The sequence below is a fragment of the Podarcis bocagei genome (genome assembly GCF_964188305.1).
Source record: "Podarcis bocagei genome assembly, chromosome: 11".
Taxonomy (NCBI): domain Eukaryota; kingdom Metazoa; phylum Chordata; class Lepidosauria; order Squamata; family Lacertidae; genus Podarcis; species Podarcis bocagei.
Window position 1 is genome coordinate 21,765,240 of NC_138136.1, and position 20,585 is coordinate 21,785,824.

The window sequence follows — 20,585 nt, forward strand, 5'->3', positions numbered from 1 at the left end:
AGCTAAAATGTATGGGATTGTACTGCAAGTCTTTTTCCCTCTAACATCTATACTGGTTAACACTTCTGTAAAATAGAACATTATTAATAGAACATTCCATCATTCTTTCGCTCCATTTAGGTGTTATGGACAATGCTTGGGGAGGTATTCAACTAAATAATTGCACAAATGGCGGCTTCCTGTTTCCAGTGCACCAGAAATGGACTCTCTCCCAACACCAATTTCATTATCTGCATTTCTCTTTGGTTGAAAGAGGTACCAGGCTCTCGCCTGCAGTTTGCCTGGCGGTCTGTCACTTGCTTCCCCATGGAATGAGAGGGCAGGCAAAGGCACTGGGTGCATGGAGCACTCTGGCTGCCGTGACCCCCCCCATCCCGTTCCTGGAAGCACAGGTTATCCTGTTAATTGGATTCTAATTGGAGTAAACTACAGGTGCGTGCCAGACGATGAGACAAGAAACTGCAAAAACAACCCAGCTACAAGGATGTAAAAGGTTTGGACTGAGAGATTTCATTTGGTGAAAGAGAGAACGGAGGGAGGGGAGCCCACAGTCTGCTTCTTTAAAGTTTTTCTCTACATTTATGATACGGCAACCCTCCCTGGGAATGCAAGTTTTATTAAAAATATCTGCACAAGTGAGGACAGAAGAAATTGGAATATAACATGGAATTTAACAAAATAGGACCTGCGTGTGTGAGAGAAAGGAACAGAGGGAAGGCAGGGGAGAGAAATGCTATGCTTTGAAACATAGAGCAAAATCCCCCCTAACCTCCATTATCCAAAGGAATGTATTTGAGATAATTGGCCATAAATCAGCAGTAGGGAGCAAAGGAGTCTACCAGCTGCGAGAATAGAAGTTTTTGGATTAACCATCTGCAGTCTGGGTTCAGACCATTCTTCCTAGGCTGGAAAAATGGTGAAGATGACTTGTTTACTAGAAGCCGAATCACGGGATGAAGTGATGCAGCGACTTTTGGAAACTGTGAGATAACAGCTTCTCCTGGGGTATGAAGGGGACCATCAACAGGAATGAAGGCTACAACACCATATATGGATGGGAAAACATCAAGAAGAAAACTGTCACACGCAGGAAAGAATAAGGATTACAGCTAAAGTTCCTCACTTGAAACTTTATAAATTATCGATTATACCAACACAAATAGAAATCACAAGATTGTAGCTGTTGTACAGGGGATTATTATAGCTGAATGGAAATTATTAAAATTTTGGAACACAGAAAAAAGGAGAAGAATCAACTCATCAACTCTAGCATGCAAGGGGGCCAGTTTAATTAAATCATATAATTTGACAGTTGAATAATTGGCATTAGTAATTGTATTAATTGGATAAAATTGGTATTGTTATAATGAAGCTGCTATTGGAACAATATTGGAAAATCAGTAATTTTTTAATGTATTTTAAAAAAATAATGCACAAATGGAACAAATCCCACTCAAAAATCCCAATGGGAGTTCCTCCTTCTGCTCCTCTATACATGCCCCACACCAATCCCAAATTGACTTCAGAGGGTTGGGGGAACCCCAGAACAGATTTAGGGGCCAAAAGGGAGAGAATGTTTCATCTGCACAAGGAAATATCACTGATTTCATTAAAATTATATATAATGGCTATAAGGTTACTGGTAGATTTCAAGTTGAGCTAGTTTGTTACCTCATTTTTTCCATGTTGGGTTTAGGTGGTGTGCTACTACTAGTTGATGAGAATCCATTGTCACTATCAGACGAATCTCCATACCGTCGAGAAAGCCAGTCTCTCAGTGGTCTGTGGAGAAGGTAATATTGGGTCAGCAACATCCAGCTTCTTAGGGCAAATTTTAGAACACAAAAATAAAAATTTCCTCAACACAGAAGTGAAATATAAAGGACTGTTTTTCTCTCTCGTCCTGAACACACCTGATGAAGGGAATGGCCATGAAAAACTTGTTAGGTGCCAAACCCAACTTGGACTTCGGAGTCATATCATTTCTATGGCAAGGCAATTTGTCAATTGAGAACCATTCAATGTTCTGAAACACAGAAAAGAGATTCCTTATATTACACATAAATAATGGACAGGGATAAGAATCTGAAATAACATTGCACCTAGTCAGAAAACAGCATTCTTTGCCATCTCTAGAAAATCACTGATTAAAATTCAGTTCTATATGTTGCACACCCACCAAAAACAGAAAACTCAGAATATCCCCCCTCAACTGCAAAAAAACACTCAATGTACTGCAATTTCTTCCTAGATGTTGATCTGGTTCAAACATAACACTAAACCATGATTAGTGTTAACTGTAGATAATGTTAACCATAATTAGTAAGCCATGGTTAAAGCTGAGGTGTCTGGCAGACAAACTTTGGTTTAGTACATCACAGAATAGAGAGCAGCTAAGCCTTAAGAGCAGTCATGATTTTGTTGCCACACTTCACCCAGGGTTCTGTAGTTTTTGGACCATGAAGGCATCTTAACCATGGTTAAGGACATCCAGATTTACACATAACACTAAGTTATGATAATTGCTAACTAAGGTTTATAAACCAACTACAAAACTTGTTTAACTGGCAACCTTTATCCTTAGGTAATAAAAGTTAAGCTGAAAGGCTTGGATCACACATAATGCCAGCCCGTGGTTTAGTGTTATGTGCAAACCAGACCATTTAGACTGCAGATCACAACTAATATGCATGTTGCCTTGACCCTCTTCTATGTTCTTTGTCTACAGTTTTCAAAATGTGCTAAGTGCCTATGGAATCAGGTCCCCCCCCCCAACCCCAGGGCTTGGACTTCATGAAAGTAGGCCCAATGGGCAATGAAAGTAAAAAATGGAGCATACAAATAATATATCATGAGAAAACAGCATTTAGCTGTTTCAAAATGAATACTTCCATGTGACTCTAACAAACAAGACAACAATATGATGCTGGTGTCCTGCATACCAGAACGGTGCAGTAGAGAAGGACTCCTTAGAACATTTGACCACTGCTTTAGTCCTGCATAAATCATTATTTTCTCAATACCCATTAATTTGATCAGACCTTACCAAAAAACCACGCATGTAAGTCTATTTACCCGAATCTCTCTCCTTGTTTTGGGATTAAATTTTGTGTCCTTTGGAATTCCTGGAATGATGTACAAGCGTGCCAGCTGATCATTTATTCGCAATTCAATATAGTCATCTTTATTGATGTAATCTTTTATATCAAAACCAGTTTCTTCAAATACCTGAAAATACACAGGCCAGAGTAAAAAATTGCATTTGCATTTTAGCTGCTGAGCAACTAATTATTTCACTTTATAGTTCAAAGTAATGAAAAAGTTGACTAATACTTTTCACTTGGGGAACTATATGTGAGTGAAAATACAAGCTCTTCACTACAGCTTTAAAAAAATATATGAGATTCTCTTAAAAATCAAACATACACTGCAAGCCTCTCCAAAAATATTTAACAATCTCTACAGCAAGTTTTGACATATAAAAAACTTTATAATAGGGTAATTGCACATCTTATAAATATACTGAAGAGCCCAAAATGAAAAGAGTAGGTGTATCCTTTCTCAATTTTAGCATACTATTTATTACAGATATTTCTACACTGCTTTATATGCATGCATCTCAAAGCATTTTCTCAATACAAGACACAATTTAGAGAAATTTGATGCTTCCAGTAGCTGGAAATCTTTTTCTCTGAATCATCCACTATTGTTAATGCTATCCCCTTTAGCAGTTTTTAAACTGTTTCTGGGAATCCTGTACATCCTTAGAAGCTCATCAGGGTTTCCGCTATGAAATCAATGCTAGCAAACAAGCATCCTTGAAAGACAGTTTGTTCACAGCCACCTTCTCTTCAAGTGTGTAGGAAAGCACCGAGTATGTTCTAGGTCATACCCTTCATGATCACTGGGAAAACCCTGCACAAAAGGGCTCAAGGGTACCCTGATCAAAGGACTCAAGGGCATCCTGATCAAATTTGCAGATGACACCAAACTGGGAGGGGTGGCTAACACCCCAGAGGACAGGATCACACTTCAAAACGACCTTGACAGATTAGAGAACTGGGCAAAAACAAACAAGATGAATTTTAACAGGGAGAAATGTAAAGTATTGCACTTGGGCAAAAAAAATGAGAGGCACAAATACAAGATGGGTGACACCTGGCTTGAGAGCAGTACATGTGAAAAGGATCTAGGAGTCTTGGTTGACCACAAACTTGACATGAGCCAACAGTGTGACGCGGCAGCTAAAAAAGCCAATGCAATTCTGGGCTGCATCAATAGGAGTATAGCATCTAGATCAAGGGAAGTAATAGTGCCACTGTATTCTGCTCTGGTCAGACCTCACCTGGAGTACTGTGTCCAGTTCTGGGCACCACAATTCAAGAAGGACACTGACAAACTGGAACGTGTCCAGAGGAGGGCAACCAAAATGGTCAAAGGCCTGGAAACGATGCCTTATGAGGAACGGCTAAGGGATCTGGGCATGTTTAGCCTGGAGAAGAGGAGGTTAAGGGGTGATATGATAGCCATGTTCAAATATATAAAAGGATGTCACATAGAGGAGGGAGAAAGGTTGTTTTCTGCTGCTCCAGAGAAGCAGACACGGAGCAATGGATCCAAACTACAAGAAAGAAGATTCCACCTAAACATTAGGAAGAACTTCCTGACAGTAAGAGCTGTTCGACAGTGTAATTTGCTGCCAAGGAGTATGGTGGAGTCTCCTTCTTTGGAGGTCTTTAAGCAGAAGCTTGACAACCATATGTCAGGAGTGCTCTGATGGTGTTTCCTGCTTGGCAGGGGGTTGGACTCGATGGCCCTTGTGGTCTCTTCCAACTCTATGATTCTATGATTCTAAAAAGAGCTTCTAAGCTCTCTGCCTTGTTTTCAGGCTTTTGGAGTATCCTGTGAGATCTTAAAAGCTCTCTGCCTTGCTTGGGGTGAGGTGAGGTAGGGGGTAAGACTCATACGGCACTAGTTGGGTCAGGAAAGTTGAAATTACACATGTTAAAAGCACGAAAGCTGTGAGTTACCTATAACGTCATCCAATTTTAATCAAGAGAAGAACTATAACCTATTTATTACATTGGCTATATAGAAAATCTTAACACAGATAATGTCATCTATGAATTTAAAATACTTTTCATGCTTCATATTAATTCCAGAGAGTATTTATCCAGGTAGGGGATTATAGAATTCCCTCTGTTGTCTCTCAGTCGCAGTACTAAAAATGACAGCAAGCAACTCAAAAACCCATTGGGGGGAAGTTACTCAAGATGACATGCATTGCGATCCTGTATGTTTACTTTGTCCTTCACCAGAAAAGCACAAGAAGTTTTTATTTTATGTTGAGAAAGGGAAACTGGTTACATAGCAGGAAAAGCAATCAAGGAGGCTGTCCATAAAGCAAGCCTTGCCCTACAACAACCAGTTTCCCTATCTTATGCCACTTGGCACAAAGTATGACCAATATATAAACAGCATTAATACCTCTTCTTTAAAGTAATTCTTACATAACTGTGTACAATATTATTGGACTGAATGTCAATGAATGCACAGGAATGGCAGCAACAACAACGTAAAAAGTTATACCCACGTTTGTCATATATCAGGGGACAGAAAAATCACCACCTGATAGAGAAACACTAATATGGTACATGCACTTGAGGCACATGGGAAAATGTCAGAGACATCGTTTTGAGCATAAAAGCAACTCAGTCACCTCTCTAGCAGCACAGTCGTGTGGAGCTTCCTCTTTATTCACTTTCCCTTTTGGAAATCCCCAGCCAGATTTTGCTAAATAACCCTGGACCAGCAGCACCTGCAAAATTTAAGAAGTAAATTCAAGACATAATTAAGCACTTAGAAGAAGAGAAGTAGTTGGAGGGCATAAAATTGTGTTAAGCACCAGTGGGATTGGGAAAGTTTCTTATTTACAAGAACGATACACCAAAATAAATGGTTGAGAAGGAAGAAAATCCAGCACACATTCTTTTCTTACAGTGAGGGAAAGAATCTCAAACGATATATATTATTCAATTGTAAAACTAGTATTTACATTAAAAGGTATCGTTTAGGAGGTTTTGAAATAAGTCACACCTAATGATTTTAATGTTAAAATCTAAATCAATATTAATTCCATTTTCCAAGACATAAAAAGAAATCCTTCAGATCAGTTTCACACTTACATTTTCAAGGCTCTCATCGAGAATAATGGCACCATAGGTTGGCACTCCCATTTTGTACCCTTTCCATTCATCTAAAACCCTCTGCACATCTTCACCTTGAGGCAGTAAAAAAGGACAATGACTGAAAAGTATAGGAAGTCAAGGAAATTCACTGCACCAGGATACACGTTTTCACTCCTCAAATCATGTTTCCTTTCTTTCTTTCTTTGTCTCCAGCAAATCATAATCACTGACATTAATGAGGGAACCTTCACACCACCGAGCTTTAACACCAGTGGGTTGGTTTTTCTTAAGAACTGCCATGGGAATAATTGGGGGGACGGGGGACGGACCTGATATGTTAAGTCACTTGCCTTGTTGCCTGTGAAGAATCTTGAGGCACTTTAACTTTGCATAGGGATGCTTTCATAGTCTGAAGCACCTATTTGAAACACGTATTTCACCACCCCCACCACCTTAGAGCTATATATCTGTAAACTGGCAATCAGGGCACTAGTCTTTAAAACTACACAACCTAAGCTATGAAAGGGGAATGGGTCAGGTACATGGCATGGCTAAATTTACAGATCAATGAGCTAGCAGTACAAGCTGGCCAGTGTCCTTTAGGGTAGGATGTGTTCCTGATGCCCTGAAGGGGCAGTCGTGAGGCCCAGTTCGAGAAATCATCACTGAATCCTGTCAGGCAAAAGGCCCATCTAGTCTACTGTTCTGTTATCACAGTGGCCAAACAGTCCACCATCACACTCTTGGTTACAGATTAATCTCAGTCAGCTTTGGGGTCAGAAAACTGCCTTGTTTCCCTTCTTGATGACCTATGCAAGTAGATGGGCAGGGGAATATTCCGTTTGGATCGTCTCTGTGGGTTGGGAGGGTTCTGCTCTATCATATTTCCCTGCAAGGCAACTGCGTTCCTCAGATCGGGCGCTGCTGAGAGTACCGTACGCCCCAGAAGCACACTTAGCCTGTCCTATAAATGGGATTTAACGTTATAGCTTCAACCACTCTGTGAATTTTGCAGTCTAAAAGTAGTATATACCGTATTTTTCGCCCTATAAGACGCACTTTTTCCCCTCCAAAAATGAAGGGGAAATGTGTGTGCGTCTTATGGAGCGAATGCGGGCTTTCGCTGAAGCCTGGAGAGCGAGAGGCGTCGGTGCGCACCGACCCCTCTCGCTCTCCAGGCTTCAGGAAGCTATCCGCTAGCCGTGGGAGACCCAGCTCTCCCAGGGCTAGCGGAGAGCTTGCCAGCACTCAGAAACTTGGGGCGCGCTGAACTCCGCACGCTGCAAGCTTTGGGATTAGCGCAGCGCTCCGCTAGCCCGGGGAGAGCCGCGGGGCTCTCTCACAGCTAGCGGAGACCTTGCTGGCACCCAGAAGCTTGGGGCGCGCTGAGCTCTGCACGCCCCAAGCTTCGGGATTAGCGCACCGCTCTGCTAGCCCTGGGAGAGCCGCGCGGCTCTCCCACGGCTAGTGGAGACCTTGCCAGCACCCAGAAGCTTGGGGCGCGCTGAGCTCCGCACGCCCCAAGCTTCGGGCTTAGCACAGCGCACCTGGGGGGGAAATAATTCCCCCCCCTTTATTTCCCCCCAAAAAACTAGGTGCGTCCTATGGGCCGGTGCGTCCTATGGGCCGAAAATTACGGTAAATCATAGCACTTCTTTTTAAAAGTCTCTGCCTAAGATTCTGGCATGCAGCAGTAAGAAGCCTAATAATCGGCTGTGGCCAGGCAGGTGAGAAACAACAGCTTAAAGTAATTTTAGAATGCATGCTACCCCCACCCCAGAAAAAGTATGGGCTGATTGGCATTTTCCAGTTTTACATGCATTCATTACATAGCAACAGGAACCACAAAAATCAACAGAATCTACTTGTAATGCCTCCAGGCCAGAGCTGTGCATGCATTCCAACAAAGGGCACTCCTGCACAAACCAATTTCCCCATTCATTTCTGTAGAAAGGATAGCCCACTCTACATTAACAATGAGTGAAATTCTGTGCCATTCCCACCTCCAAACACATAGAAATTGTGTAATAAGAACATTAAAAAAAAAAGGAACAGAAAGCACACATAAATACGTGCAGCAGTGGTTAATGTGAAGAACTTCACAAATTCCAATTCTGGAGATCCCTTGCCTTAAAACCTAATCAGAATGATTTCAAAAGAGGTTACTCTCAAGTGTCTCATGACACAGGTAAATTGCCAGGGCACCTGACATCTCTAGGTAGGGCTGAGAAATACTTTTATCTGAAACTCTGGAGAGCAGCTGCCAGTCAGTGTAGACAACAGTGAGCTAAATGGGCAAATAAGAATAATAGTCTGTTCTCAGTATGAGGCAGCTTCCTGAATGGCACTCATGAACACAGTTTCACCACACATAGTTCACCAGACTACAAAAAGACACAGTAATACAGAAAGGATATCAGCTTTAGCAAAATCTCTTATCCCACACTGAGGTAATCCTGGTGTGTTCTGCATGTAGAAATCCAAGTAAAACCAATGGGCAAGCTCAATCTGAAAACACACTCGAATGGCATTGTCCCGTTCCTCGCTGGGAATGTGCAGAATAAATCGACTGTAGGGAGGGGGAAAATAATTTTATGAACCAGTCACTGAAACATCTGAAGCACAAAGAACTCCTAAATTACAAAAACAGCAAGCGCAAAGTCAAAACGTTTTATTTGAAAAGGACCACACATATTTGAAAAAAAGCCACACATACCGTATTTTTCGCCCCATAAGACGCACCGGCCCATAAGACGCACCTAGATTTTAGGGGGGGAAATAAAGGAAAAAAAATTTATTTCCCCCCCAGGTGCGCTGCGCTAATCCAGAAGCTTGGGGCAAGCTGAGGTCAGCGCGCCCCAAGCTTCTGCGTGCCGGCAAGCAGTCCGCTGCCGCCCCAAGCCTCCCGCACCCGGCAGGAGGTCCCGCTGGGTGCGGGAGGCTTGGGGCGGCAGCGGACTGCTTGCGCGCACCGAGAAGCTTGGGGCGTGCTGAGCTCAGCTGGCCCCAAGCTTCTAGGTGCGCGCAAGCAGTCCGCTGCTGCCCCAAGCCTCGCGCACCCAGCGGGACCTCCTGCCGGGCGCGCGAGGCTTGCAGGCATTCGCCCCATAAGACGCACCCCGATTTCCCCTTCATTTTTGGAGGGGAAAAAGTGTGTCTTATGGGGCGAAAAATACGGTAAATTTCAAGACATGTATTCAAGATCTGGGACATTTTAGTGACAAACTCCCATCAGCCACCATGAGATTAGAATCCTTAAGCTTCATGCATATGAGTAAATACTATGGTTTACATAGGACCTTCAAATGCTTTCAGCTCTCCATGATTCAGCACCACCGCCATGAACCTCACTTGAAAGCTTGGAAGGGGTTATAAAAATGCAGGAATTGTCAGGATGTTTGTAATATTTGACAATACTTATTTTTTTATTTTACTTAATACACTTGTATACTGCCTTTTCATAACTTAACGTGTATTACAATGACTGCTAATAACAGATAAAAATGCAATGTAAGACTAAGATAAATCTAGCAACAAAAGCTAATGAACTAAGGCCAAATGAAAAAGAAGTGCCTTGCAAACCCTCATAAAAGCTAGTACCTCTGGTTAAGTACTTAATTCGTTCCGGAGGTCCGTTCTTAACCTGAAACTGTTCTTAACCTGAAGCACCACTTTAGCTAATGGGGCCTCCCACTGCTGCCGCACCACCGGAGCACAATTTCTGTTCTCACCCTGAAGCAAAGTTCTTAAGCCGAGGTATTATTTCTGGGTTAGCGGAGTCTGTAATCTGAAGCGTATGTAACCTGAGGTACCACTGTATAGGCATCTGAGTGAAGACGTTCAACAGGCTTGCATTACTTGTGTAAAAGCCTTGCTTCTGGCCATTATGGTTCTTACTTTGTGTGTAATAGGTAGCTGAAGCAGAGAGCATTTAATGTTTGAAGCTCACATACATACTAGGTGGATGAAGAGAGGCTCTTTGTGAGATACATAATTCTAGTTTTATTATCACATAAAAGCTGTAGCCTCAGTTGAGTGCATATTTCCTCAGAAAAGTTGCTGGATTGGTATTTTTATATCAGGTTTTAGTGTTTTAACGAAAACACTTTGGGGATGCTAATAAATATTTTAAATTTATTGGTTAATTTTATTTGTATTTCTTCCTACAACTTAAACCAAGCAAAGAGAAAGGACTTTTTGGGAGCTGTTTTCATTTTGACCAAAAACCAGGTGAGTTTCATGTTGCAGTATTATCCAGCAACAAGTTGATTTAGGGTCAAAAACTCATAGTGAGTTCTGTAACAACTGGATTGGTTATAAATGGACTTTTATGTTATTAATTTGATTCAATATTTTATTAACTATGAGTTTTAATCAATTAAATATGAATAAGCAAAAAAAAATCACCACTATTCTGAAGCTAAAGGCATACTTTGGGTGAGATCCAACATCATGCATGCCCCTGGACACAATGGGATTTCCCCTTCCTCTCCTCCTCCTTTTGCCTTAGCAATGGTCCCGGTTTAAAAAGCCAGGATAATATCATTCAAATTGGCCACCACATCAAAGTCTGACATGAATCTGTTGATTTGTTTCATGGCTGGACTTCTTACTTACTTACCCTGCAACCCTCATGACACTGTTCATTGCAACTCTATGGGTAAGGTAAGGACTAGGTATGGCATAGAGTTTGTACAGAGTTCCTTCTGACATGCCCTATTTTCTCAAGCTCAGTTTCCTATCTCAAATAAGGGAGAAAGTATTTTAGACTGAAACTGGTGTACCCACCTTAGGAAGAAGAACCCCAAATTTATGAAGTCTAAGCATCATTTAACACCCTTGTATCTCATCTAACAGGTTCAATCTGACAATAATTGTCAGATATTTAATTTTTGCATGCCTGGGGCTTCTCATCTCACTTAATATTAGATCATTGAGAAATCATTATTGTACAACAGATGTTAATTCTGGAATTTAATAACTGATCCTGGATGGATGAGCATTCTTCTGGATAGCAAGAACTCAATAAATTTGCTGGGAAATACCAGGCTGGGAGCACAGAATACATTTACAGGCACATGCCAAGATGAGGAGGAACAGCCGACATATTTTACTGGCTTCTCTCCCTTTGACATTGCCTTAACATGCAAACATTAAGTGGTATGAAAGCAAAATGATGTGAAAAGCATTATCTACTTTTTCTCCACATTTCAGTGTGTTGTCAGAAGCAAAACTGGTAAATAACCTGGCAGCCCTACTTGGTAAAAGCAGCATTTCCAGAGCAGCAGTCCCTTTGATATTCTCTCTTGCCTATCTACCCTTCTCTCTCACCTTCCACACCATCTCATTACGTTTCAACACTTTGTGGATGAGTTCTCCCTCTGACTGCTATCCTGTTGGTAAACCAAGTACCGTTATCCTCCATACAGATCCACTAAATGGGGGCAAAACTGGTTTCCTACAGCAGTGTTTCCCAACCACTGTTCCGCGGCACACTAGTGTGCCGCGAGATGTTGCCTGGTGTGCCGCGAGATATTGCCTGGAGGGAGGCGGGCGAGTCGGGCGGCGAGAGGCGGGGCGGCGGCGGCGAGGAGTGGCCGCCCAGCGCGGGGCTCTCGCCGTCTGCCTGCCTGGCTGCCTGCGAGCTCGGCGGGCAGCGCCTCCGTCCGCAGCGCCCGCCTCGCGGCTCTCATTCCCTGCCCCTGCCAAAGCTCACCCAGCCAAGCCGCGCTCTCCTTCCTGCCTCGCTTTGCTGCCTCCTCCCCCCCCCCACCCCCAAAGCTTGGAGGTTCCCCAGCAAGGGGGAGGGAAAAAAATTGAAACTTACACTTTCGTGCGTCCCTCCCGGCGTGACGCTGCGCGCTGACGTCACGGGGCTGTAATGGTGGTGTGCCTCGAGATTTTTTTCATCAAACAAGTGTGCCTTTGCCCCAAAAAGGTTGGGAAACACTGTCCTACAGTGTATCCAAAAATTGTGTTTCTGTTTTTAGAGGGATTCCCCCCACAAAAAACAACAACAGTAGTGGTTGAGATCTGCACATGTGAACTGCCCTCATACTATGTCTGAACAGCAGCAGTAGAAAGCAGTGCACAGATGCCAGATCTGGGTGTTTTAAAGCTGCTTGTTTCCTTTTGACACCAGACCCAAAAAGGGGAAATGGGTGTGGAATCTGACTTGGAGGTAACAGCAAGTGCACCTCTACCAAGTCCAACATGGCCATTCCCTAAAAGGATCCTTCAAAACTGTCCCTTCAGTTAAAAATGCCATGGAAGGAGGCTTCTCTGTTTTCACAAATGTTGGAGGATATGCCATAATGCTCCCGGGAAGCCACAAAACAGACTTGGGAAACGTTTTTCATATATATATGATAAACATGCACTGGACTACAGGGGTACCTCTACTTACAAACGTGATCTGTTTCGGGGTGCCATTCGCAACCTGAAAAGTCTGTCAGTAGAGCGCTGCTACTGAGTCTGCACAAAGTGCAATAGAACACCTCCGGGTTTGCCGCGTTTGCAACCCGAAAATCCGCAACATGAAGCAAACGCAACCAGAGGTATGACTGTACAGTACACTGTAAAAGACGTACAGGGTGGGACTAGGCTAAAATGAAAGTTATAGTTGCTGAGGTATAATAATTCCATCAAACTGCACATGCTATGTGTACAATACAATAGCACCAAAAGTCTAACAAAACTATTTACAAAACCACCTATTGTCAAAACACATTGTGGATGTTACTTCAAAAACAGTAGCTATACTGACTATGCTGTAAAATGACTACCTAATTTTCATTTCATAACTTCATAGCGGCATGAATTTTCCATTTTAAAGTTTGGGAACGTTTTTGTGTGTGTATGTGATCTTCAGGTGAAGGGCGGTATAGAAAATCAATCAATCAATCAATCAATCAATCAATCAACTGTTGTGGGCGACACATTTCCTTAACCCTAATCCACAAAAATATGCATCATTTCAGTGCTACGTTCAATATATATATATCTGTGCATTGCGTGTGTGTGTGTGTGTGTGTGTGTGTGTGTATATATATATAGTCTCGCACAGAGAGACACGCGTCGTAAGAGCGCGCGCACTTTAAAGCCGCCTATACAACCGACGACTCCCTCTCCCTCCCCGCCACTTGGGCTTATAGCTAATTAACCGGCACCACCGATTTCTGGGCAATTCTGAGCCGCGAGATTCTAAGCCTGGCGGGACTTTTAACTGAGGGAAGGCGACGCGGTCTCTCTCTCGGGTCCCGCCTGAAGGGCGGCCGCCTCTCCGCCAGCTCCCAGAGGTGGAGGAAGGGGCGTCGGGCGCTGCTGACCCCCGGGAGGTCTCGCTCCGGCCCTTCCCCTCCCCGCTTGTGGGGGCGGAGGCGTTAATACCTGCACAGGTCGTCCAGGACGCCGCTGGGAATCTCGGCCCGCTTAGTCTCCATGGGGAAGCAGCGCGGTTCATCCCGACTCCGCGGGGCCCACAGCGCCGCGCGAGACGGACCTTAAAAGTGGGGGGGGGGGAGCGAGCGAGAGGGGAAACGAAACGAGGCGAGGCGGTTGGAGGCGGGACTACGCCGTTTCCGTCCCGTAGGAAGGAGGAGAGGGTGCCAGCGAGCCAATCGTCTCTCTGTCTCTAGTAAAGAGAGGCGCGAGGCGGCGGGGTGGGCGGGAGGTAAGGCAAGGACCCTTGCTTCTCTCAACCAACCGCCGCGGCGAAAGGAAAGGAATGGACTAATCGGCTTGCCCGCTGCTCAAGACGGACAGCGGAGATAGCCAGTCAAGTCGGCGAAGGACGGTGAGCGACGGGCGGGGCGACGAAAGAGGAAGGAGAGGAAGCGTTCAGCACCCAGGGAAACGAAAGAAACGTTAAAGCTCCGCGTTAATAAATAAATAAATCAGATTTTAAAAAAATAAAAATAGGGGGGCGGAGCTTTCGAGGTGCGATTCGTGCGTCATTTCCAAAATGAGAGCCGCCGAGGCTCAAACCCGCCTGGCAGTCACACCCCGTAACCTGGAAGCTCTTTCCCCCTTGCCCGACTCCGGCTTATGTGGGTTGCTCAGGAACTCCGCGCCCTGCACATGCTCAGGGGATATGGGTAGATAAGTGAGAATTTCTCAAAACCAGGCAGCTCCTTATCAGCTTGTGATCTGAGCTTCTTGGGTAATTCTCAGCCCCTCCATATGAACACGAGTCAGATTTGTAGCCCGATTCTGCGCGGGGTTGGGCCCCTCCAGCTCCGTGGATTTCTACGACTTCACGCACGTCTTAAGGCCTAGGATAGATAGCGTGAGAATATCGAAGCCCATTTGCTGAACCTACCCCATAATGCGAATGCATTTTCTGATACTTCCAGAGCTCCGCATATAAAGCTAGATCACTCAAAGGGTAGTAAAAAAGCTAACAGGCTTATTGTTCAAAACAAAGGCCATGGCAAACTTGTGTTAGGCAATAGTTTTAATAATATAATACGGAACATAAATCAATAAAATATTTTTTTGCAAAGCTTCTGAGCATTACAACACATCTTGTGCTTCTCTGTCACATCTTCAATTCTAATACAGTGGTACCTCGGGTTAAGTACTTAATTCGTTCCAGAGGTCTGTTCTTAACCTGAAACTGTTCTTAACCTGAAGCACCACTTTACCTAATGGGGCCTCCCGCTGCCGCCACGCTGCCGGAGCACAATTTCTGTTCTTATCCTGAAGCAAAGTTCTTAACCTGAAGCACTATTTCTGGGTTAGCGGAGTGTGTAACCTGAAGCGTATGTAACCTGAAGTGTATATAACCCGAGGTACCACTGTATTGTTTTGCCATTTTAAAATCCACTTTGCCAACATCTGTTGTCCAAAAGAGAGAAGTTACTAAAGACAGCAACAGCTTAATTTCAGGTTAAACCTCCGAATCGCCACCAAAAAATACAGCAATTTTATCTAACTACTTTTCTCCAGTGTTTTTGTTTTGCAGCCAGTGGATAGAGGGCCACTCTAAGTGTTACGAAACTATTATTGTCGCTCCAAAGAAACTGAACCATTTCTGCCTGGGTTAAAGGGTAGTAAAAAATGTGCCTGCTAGTCATATGTGGCTGTACAGTTTTCCTTTGCTGAGAGGCTCCACAGAGAAAGCCCCACCCTGCAGGCAGCATTTTATGAACACTCATGATTGTGGTTTTACCATGCAACTTGTTAATACTCCTCTTGTCATCAAAGGGAACTTGTTATTCCACCTTTCGCTAACTGAATGACTAGATTTATCTAAGACTATGGAGACTTTCAAACAAGAGAGACTTCAATAGTGCAGTCAACTCAGAAGTAAGCCATGCTGAGCTCATCTGCAAAATACTAAACTAAAACGTGGGAATGGGTTTTTGTGACCTTCAGGTGAAGGGCGGTATAATTAATTAATTAACTGCTGTGGGCGACACATTTCCTTAACCCTAACCCACAAGAAATGCATCATTTCGGTGCAATATATATTCAGTGCACATATATATTCAGTTCAATATATATTTGTTCATTGCATTCTATGCACAGCATTCTCAGCTGACTTCCCACATAAAAGCATTTCTATATCAGTTTCAGCCACCAGAGGGTGGCATGCTTTTTTAGGGTTTTGGTTTTGTTTTTGTTCTTTAAGCATTCAGACAATGCCTACAACAACAACAAAGGATAGCCAGACCTTTGAGAAAAAGACAAAAGGCTAGGATGGGGCAAGGGCTCTGAAAACTACAAACTATGAAATTGTAAATAAACCTGTTTTCAGTATTCCCCATCCTGTTAAAAACAAAACCACACATGTTCCCCTGAAAATAACTCACTAACAACCTGTGTTTGCTGGTATTAAACTATTTATTTTATCTTATTCATGTATATGCCCCTCTCCCTTCAAGATAGTTTATGAGTAAAAACTGTATAATGGTGCAATAGCTATAGCCCCTGTTAGATGGTCCTAATCTCAGCTAAATTGTTTGGTGCAGGCTTATTAACCCATTTTTGCCATTCAAGTTGTTAAATTTCGAATTGGTTATCTGGACTGTCAATTCCCTGTGCCCAGTCTGAATACTGACCTTGTTATTTCTTTACAGTTTCATTCATTGGTTGCCTGCCTACAAAGGGTGGCTTCTTGTTTGATTTTACATTTAGAGGGATACAGTGACAAACCACACACACAATTGTCAAGGACACCTGTGTCAAGCTCCACTTGAAAATACATGGAAGCTGATCCCTGATCAGATACCACTTTGCACTTGCTCCAATTTTAATATATATTTTTGAACAGAGTTATGGAAAATAGCACACTACATTCCAATACACTCTTTGCCACTGCCTGTAGAGAAATATAAGCCTTATTCTAAGAATAATAGAAAGTAATAATAGAAATAGTTGAGTTGAAAGTTTCCAGCAGACCAGAAATAAAATGGCCTTGCCTGCTCCTGTGTTTTTAACCTCAGGTGCATTTGCAAAAGCTTTTCACTGAGTAGAGATAAACATTAACAGCTGTTCGAGGCAGGAGAGCAAAGCACTCTTAAAGGCATATCAAAAGTATAAAAATGACTTCAGAGCAACTTTACATGTAGAAATTAAGCTGGCGACTGGAGACGGAAACAGTGAGCTCTTCACCAGGTTTTGCATGTCACGTTACAGAACCAGTAAAAAAAAGTTGTCAGAATACTAAGTAAGACCTTGATAATGTTCTGCTTCTTGTTCCAGTATCCTAACTCTACAAAGAAATGGGCCAACCCACAGAATCACAGAAGACCAAAAAAAAAACAAACCACATGATGCAGTGAGTCATTCTGCCAAATTATGCATTTATATTTGATGCTCTGTGCATACAGTACTATGTGCGTACCACAGGGATTTCAACTATCGTTTTTGTTTTGACACTGAATAGGAATACACGGCACTGGCAGTCAACTTTCAAATACCGGCTGTCTCACAACATGTACTTCCAACACAGCAGCGATGCTGTAATGTCCCTTGTTGAAGGTTTACGATGCCAGCATCAGCAAGCTCTTTAGTTGCTATCAGTCCATCCAGGAGTGCCACTTTTATGCCAAAAACTCCAGATTGTACATAAGCACTACCATTTCAACTGCAAAAGCTGACTCACTGTATACTTGTCGCATATTACTGGATGCTTGCAAGGAAGCGCTTTTCCTTTCAGTACTTAAAATGCTTCCATAAAATTGCAGAGGATAAATAATAATGGATGGCACATAGGTAAGCCTTCTACTGAGTTCAGCAAATACAGTGGTACCTCGGGTTACATATGCTTCAGGTTACATATGCTTCAGGTTACAGACTCCGCTAACCCAGAAATAGTGCTTCAGGTTAAGAACTTTGCTTCAGGATGAGAACAGAAATCGTGCTGTGGCGGCGCGGCGGGAGCAGGAGGCCCCATTAGCTAAAGTGGTGCTTCAGGTTAAGAACAGTTTCAGGTTAAGAACGGACCTCCGGAACTAATTAAGTACTTAACCCGAGGTACCACTGTATAACCTATGGGAATAAAATACCTACATTCCCCGTTGCAAAATAACAAGAATTCAGTGGAAAATAAACTTTGGGGAGCAAAGGAATGCAGCATAATCCACAAACTAACAATCTCTTATCTAGGCCTACTTTGTATCTCTGCAGTCCCAACTCTGTAACTTTAGCTCCAGAGATGACTAAAAGGGAAGTGCGGTTGTGGAACTACTACAGTGGTACCCTGAGTTACAAACACCTCAAATTACAAATGACTCAGGTTACAAACGCTTCAGGTTACAAACTCTGTTAACCTGGAAGAGTTACCCCGAGTTGAGAACTTTGCCCCAGGATGAGAACGGAAATCGTGTGCCAGCGGCACAGCTGCAGCAAAAGGCCCCATTAGCGAAAGCATGTCTCTAGTTAAGAACAGTTTCAGGTTAAGAACAGACCTCTGGAACAAATTAAGTTCGTAACTAGAGGTACCACTGTACTATCCTTCTCTCTAATTGTGAGCTGATGAGTGGCAACAGACATTTAAATAAAATGGGCCTATTGTGAAACAAGAGGGAGTATTTTTCTGTGTATAACATGCCCCCATGTATAAGACATGGGGGACTCAAAATTTAGAAAATGGGGGGAGATTGCCCAGAGCTGTTGAGCTTTTTTTGGGGGGATGCCTGAAAACGCTCACCCGACTGGCCAACACGTCCAATAGCACATGATGCCGAAGCCTCCAATTGTGTTTCTGATCACCGCCAGCAGCCACCAATTGACTGCCCAAAGCCGCAGCAGTGGCCAATCAACAGCAGCCATTGCCACAGCAAGAAATCACCCACACTAATGCCAGTAACAATCTACTGCTCGCAGAAGGAAACAATCCACCGTCACCCCTCTGCACTACCCATGTATAAGACGCCCCCAATTTTTTACCATTATTTTAACGTAAACAAACCCCTCGCCTTATACACGGAAAAGTACGGTATTGCCATGCCCAGGAGAATCCCAAGGGTTGCAGAAGTGGAAAAAATATTTTAGGCAAAAATGACGAGTGGGCAAAAATGCCCTAAATCAGTCCACTGAGCATGTTCCGTGGCCCCAGAATACTCAACGTCTGTTGGAAGCAGAAATGGAAATCAAGCAAGGGAATTGGACAGAAGATAAAATGGATAGAACATGGTGACCCGTATCCACAATGCACACATGACAGACTGCCCTGTTGCATTCTGTGTTTCCTACCTATTTACGGGAAGAATCAGGGTCCAAGTCAACGGTGCTCACCAGAAGATGGCAGCTAGGAGAGCCTGCAGGAAGGGAAGCTCAGCATCATTCCCTCTCCACTCAGCAGCCAGACAAGTTAGATGTGGAACAGCTGGAACTAGTTGCAACTTCAGGTGATCTTAAAAAGGCCATCTTCTTATAAAAGAAACTGGATAAAGGGGGTAAACTTAACTATTTACTGAGTGATACTGATGACTTTGTAACTTATAAAGTAGCACTCTATGCGTTGGCAGCTAAGGAGATCAGGAGGAAAGAGCTAGATAAAATAGCGGTCAACTGCAAAGGGGATTCGGATATTTAATTTGGCACATTTTACTAGAAAATCTTCTGCTATTCTATTTGATGCAACAAACGATCTTAGTAGTTGTACCTGATGGTTTTTATGGTTATTGCAGTTTTTCCTCTTGTTATTTTTCCGAATGATGCCATGGCCTATATCTAGCACAATAAAAGTCTATGATGATGACAAAGAACTATTTACTGTAGCTTTTCTTCTGGCTAGGAAAGAGTGGATCTAGAAACAGTTTCTTTATCCCTTAGAAATGGCCAGCACCCTTCAATGAGAACCAATGTATTATGTAAAATACAGTACCTTACATAATACATTAAAAGTAAAGGTACTGGAAGGGGGAGAAAGCACAATCAGTCAATACCTTTTACTTGGTCAAACTAAAACATTATAAAACAGCAGTCAAGCTTTCAGGTTGACCATAATTCTTAATTGGGATGGATATTAAAGCAAGAGGAGAGAGGGGACAGTGAATTAAAGGGGGGGCAGGGAGACTGAGGTGACATGCACACCATAGGATCCAATTCCTAGGCCCTTCGCCCACCCCCAAATAAAATATTTGAGAAGGCCACACCCAAAGTTGATGGACAATGCCATTCAAATAGAGTGTGCCATGCATGTGATCGATTATGTAGGGTGGGACTTACTCGCTTCCCATGGGCGTAGCCAGTATTTATTTTAGGTGGGAGAGAAGGCTTTATGTGGGGCAAGGGCAGATAACCAAGTTATCTGCATTGCAATTGGTCAGTTAGTTAACTCTTTTTATTTATTTACTTGATGGGGGGGCAGCTACCCCTGCCCCCCCAATTCTGTATTCAAGTTGGCACCCCTGACGCACACCACACATTCAAACACATTCAAAACAGTTGGCTCCCCTGCCCCAATCCTAGGAGCTGTGGTTTGTTAAGATTGCTGGGAACTGTAGTTCTGTGAACTACAGTTCCCAAGATCTGGAGGCAGCCTTGTCCTTTACGTCTATGCTGAATGTGAACGCGTGGCTGTGGCTGTGTGCTGTCTCTCTCTCTCTCATGCACGTTGGCAGAAAAGACAGAAAACACCGAGCTGCTATAAATAAGCAAGTCCCCTGCACCCTCGTTCTTACAAGGCCTCAATTTGCAAAGGCCGATGCGTGGAGTTTCAAACGACAGGGTGGTGTGTGTGGATTTGTGGAAGGAAAAAGCCTTCGACGCCCAACCCTGCTATTCTCCTGCGCCTTTTCTGCGTGGGTCATTCTACCCGGGCTCCCTGCCTCCCCAGCCACGCGAAAGCCCCGTGCCTGGGTGTGGCTCCTTTGCAGAGAATGGAGGCGGAGGGCGGGCTTCAGGGCCGGGCTAGCGCTGACGTTGCCCCCCCGTGATGCCGCT

The 20,585-nt window shown here is 43.5% G+C and overlaps 1 protein-coding gene across 3 annotated transcripts in view; it reads right to left on the reverse strand.

Moving 5' to 3' along the window:
• Positions 1–19,238, reverse strand: part of DCP2 (decapping mRNA 2) — a 32,532-nt gene extending 13,294 nt beyond the window's left edge. Inside the window, exons 1-7 of one of the 3 annotated variants that reach the window (XM_081213822.1) lie at positions 13,578–13,817; positions 8,606–8,757; positions 6,186–6,313; positions 5,720–5,818; positions 3,076–3,228; positions 1,914–2,026; positions 1,672–1,782 (exon numbers count right to left, since the gene is read on the reverse strand). In XM_081213822.1, coding sequence (XP_081069948.1) covers positions 1,672–1,782; positions 1,914–2,026; positions 3,076–3,228; positions 5,720–5,818; positions 6,186–6,313; positions 8,606–8,757; positions 13,578–13,630 — 809 coding nt within the window. In that variant the 5' untranslated portion in view covers positions 13,631–13,817. Of the gene's footprint in view, positions 1–1,671; positions 1,783–1,913; positions 2,027–3,075; positions 3,229–5,719; positions 5,819–6,185; positions 6,314–8,605; positions 8,758–13,577; positions 13,820–18,890 lie in introns of those variants that run through there. The other 2 variants (XM_081213824.1, XM_081213823.1) reach the window with 2 other exon arrangements.
• Positions 19,239–20,585: the final 1,347 nt, after the last annotated feature.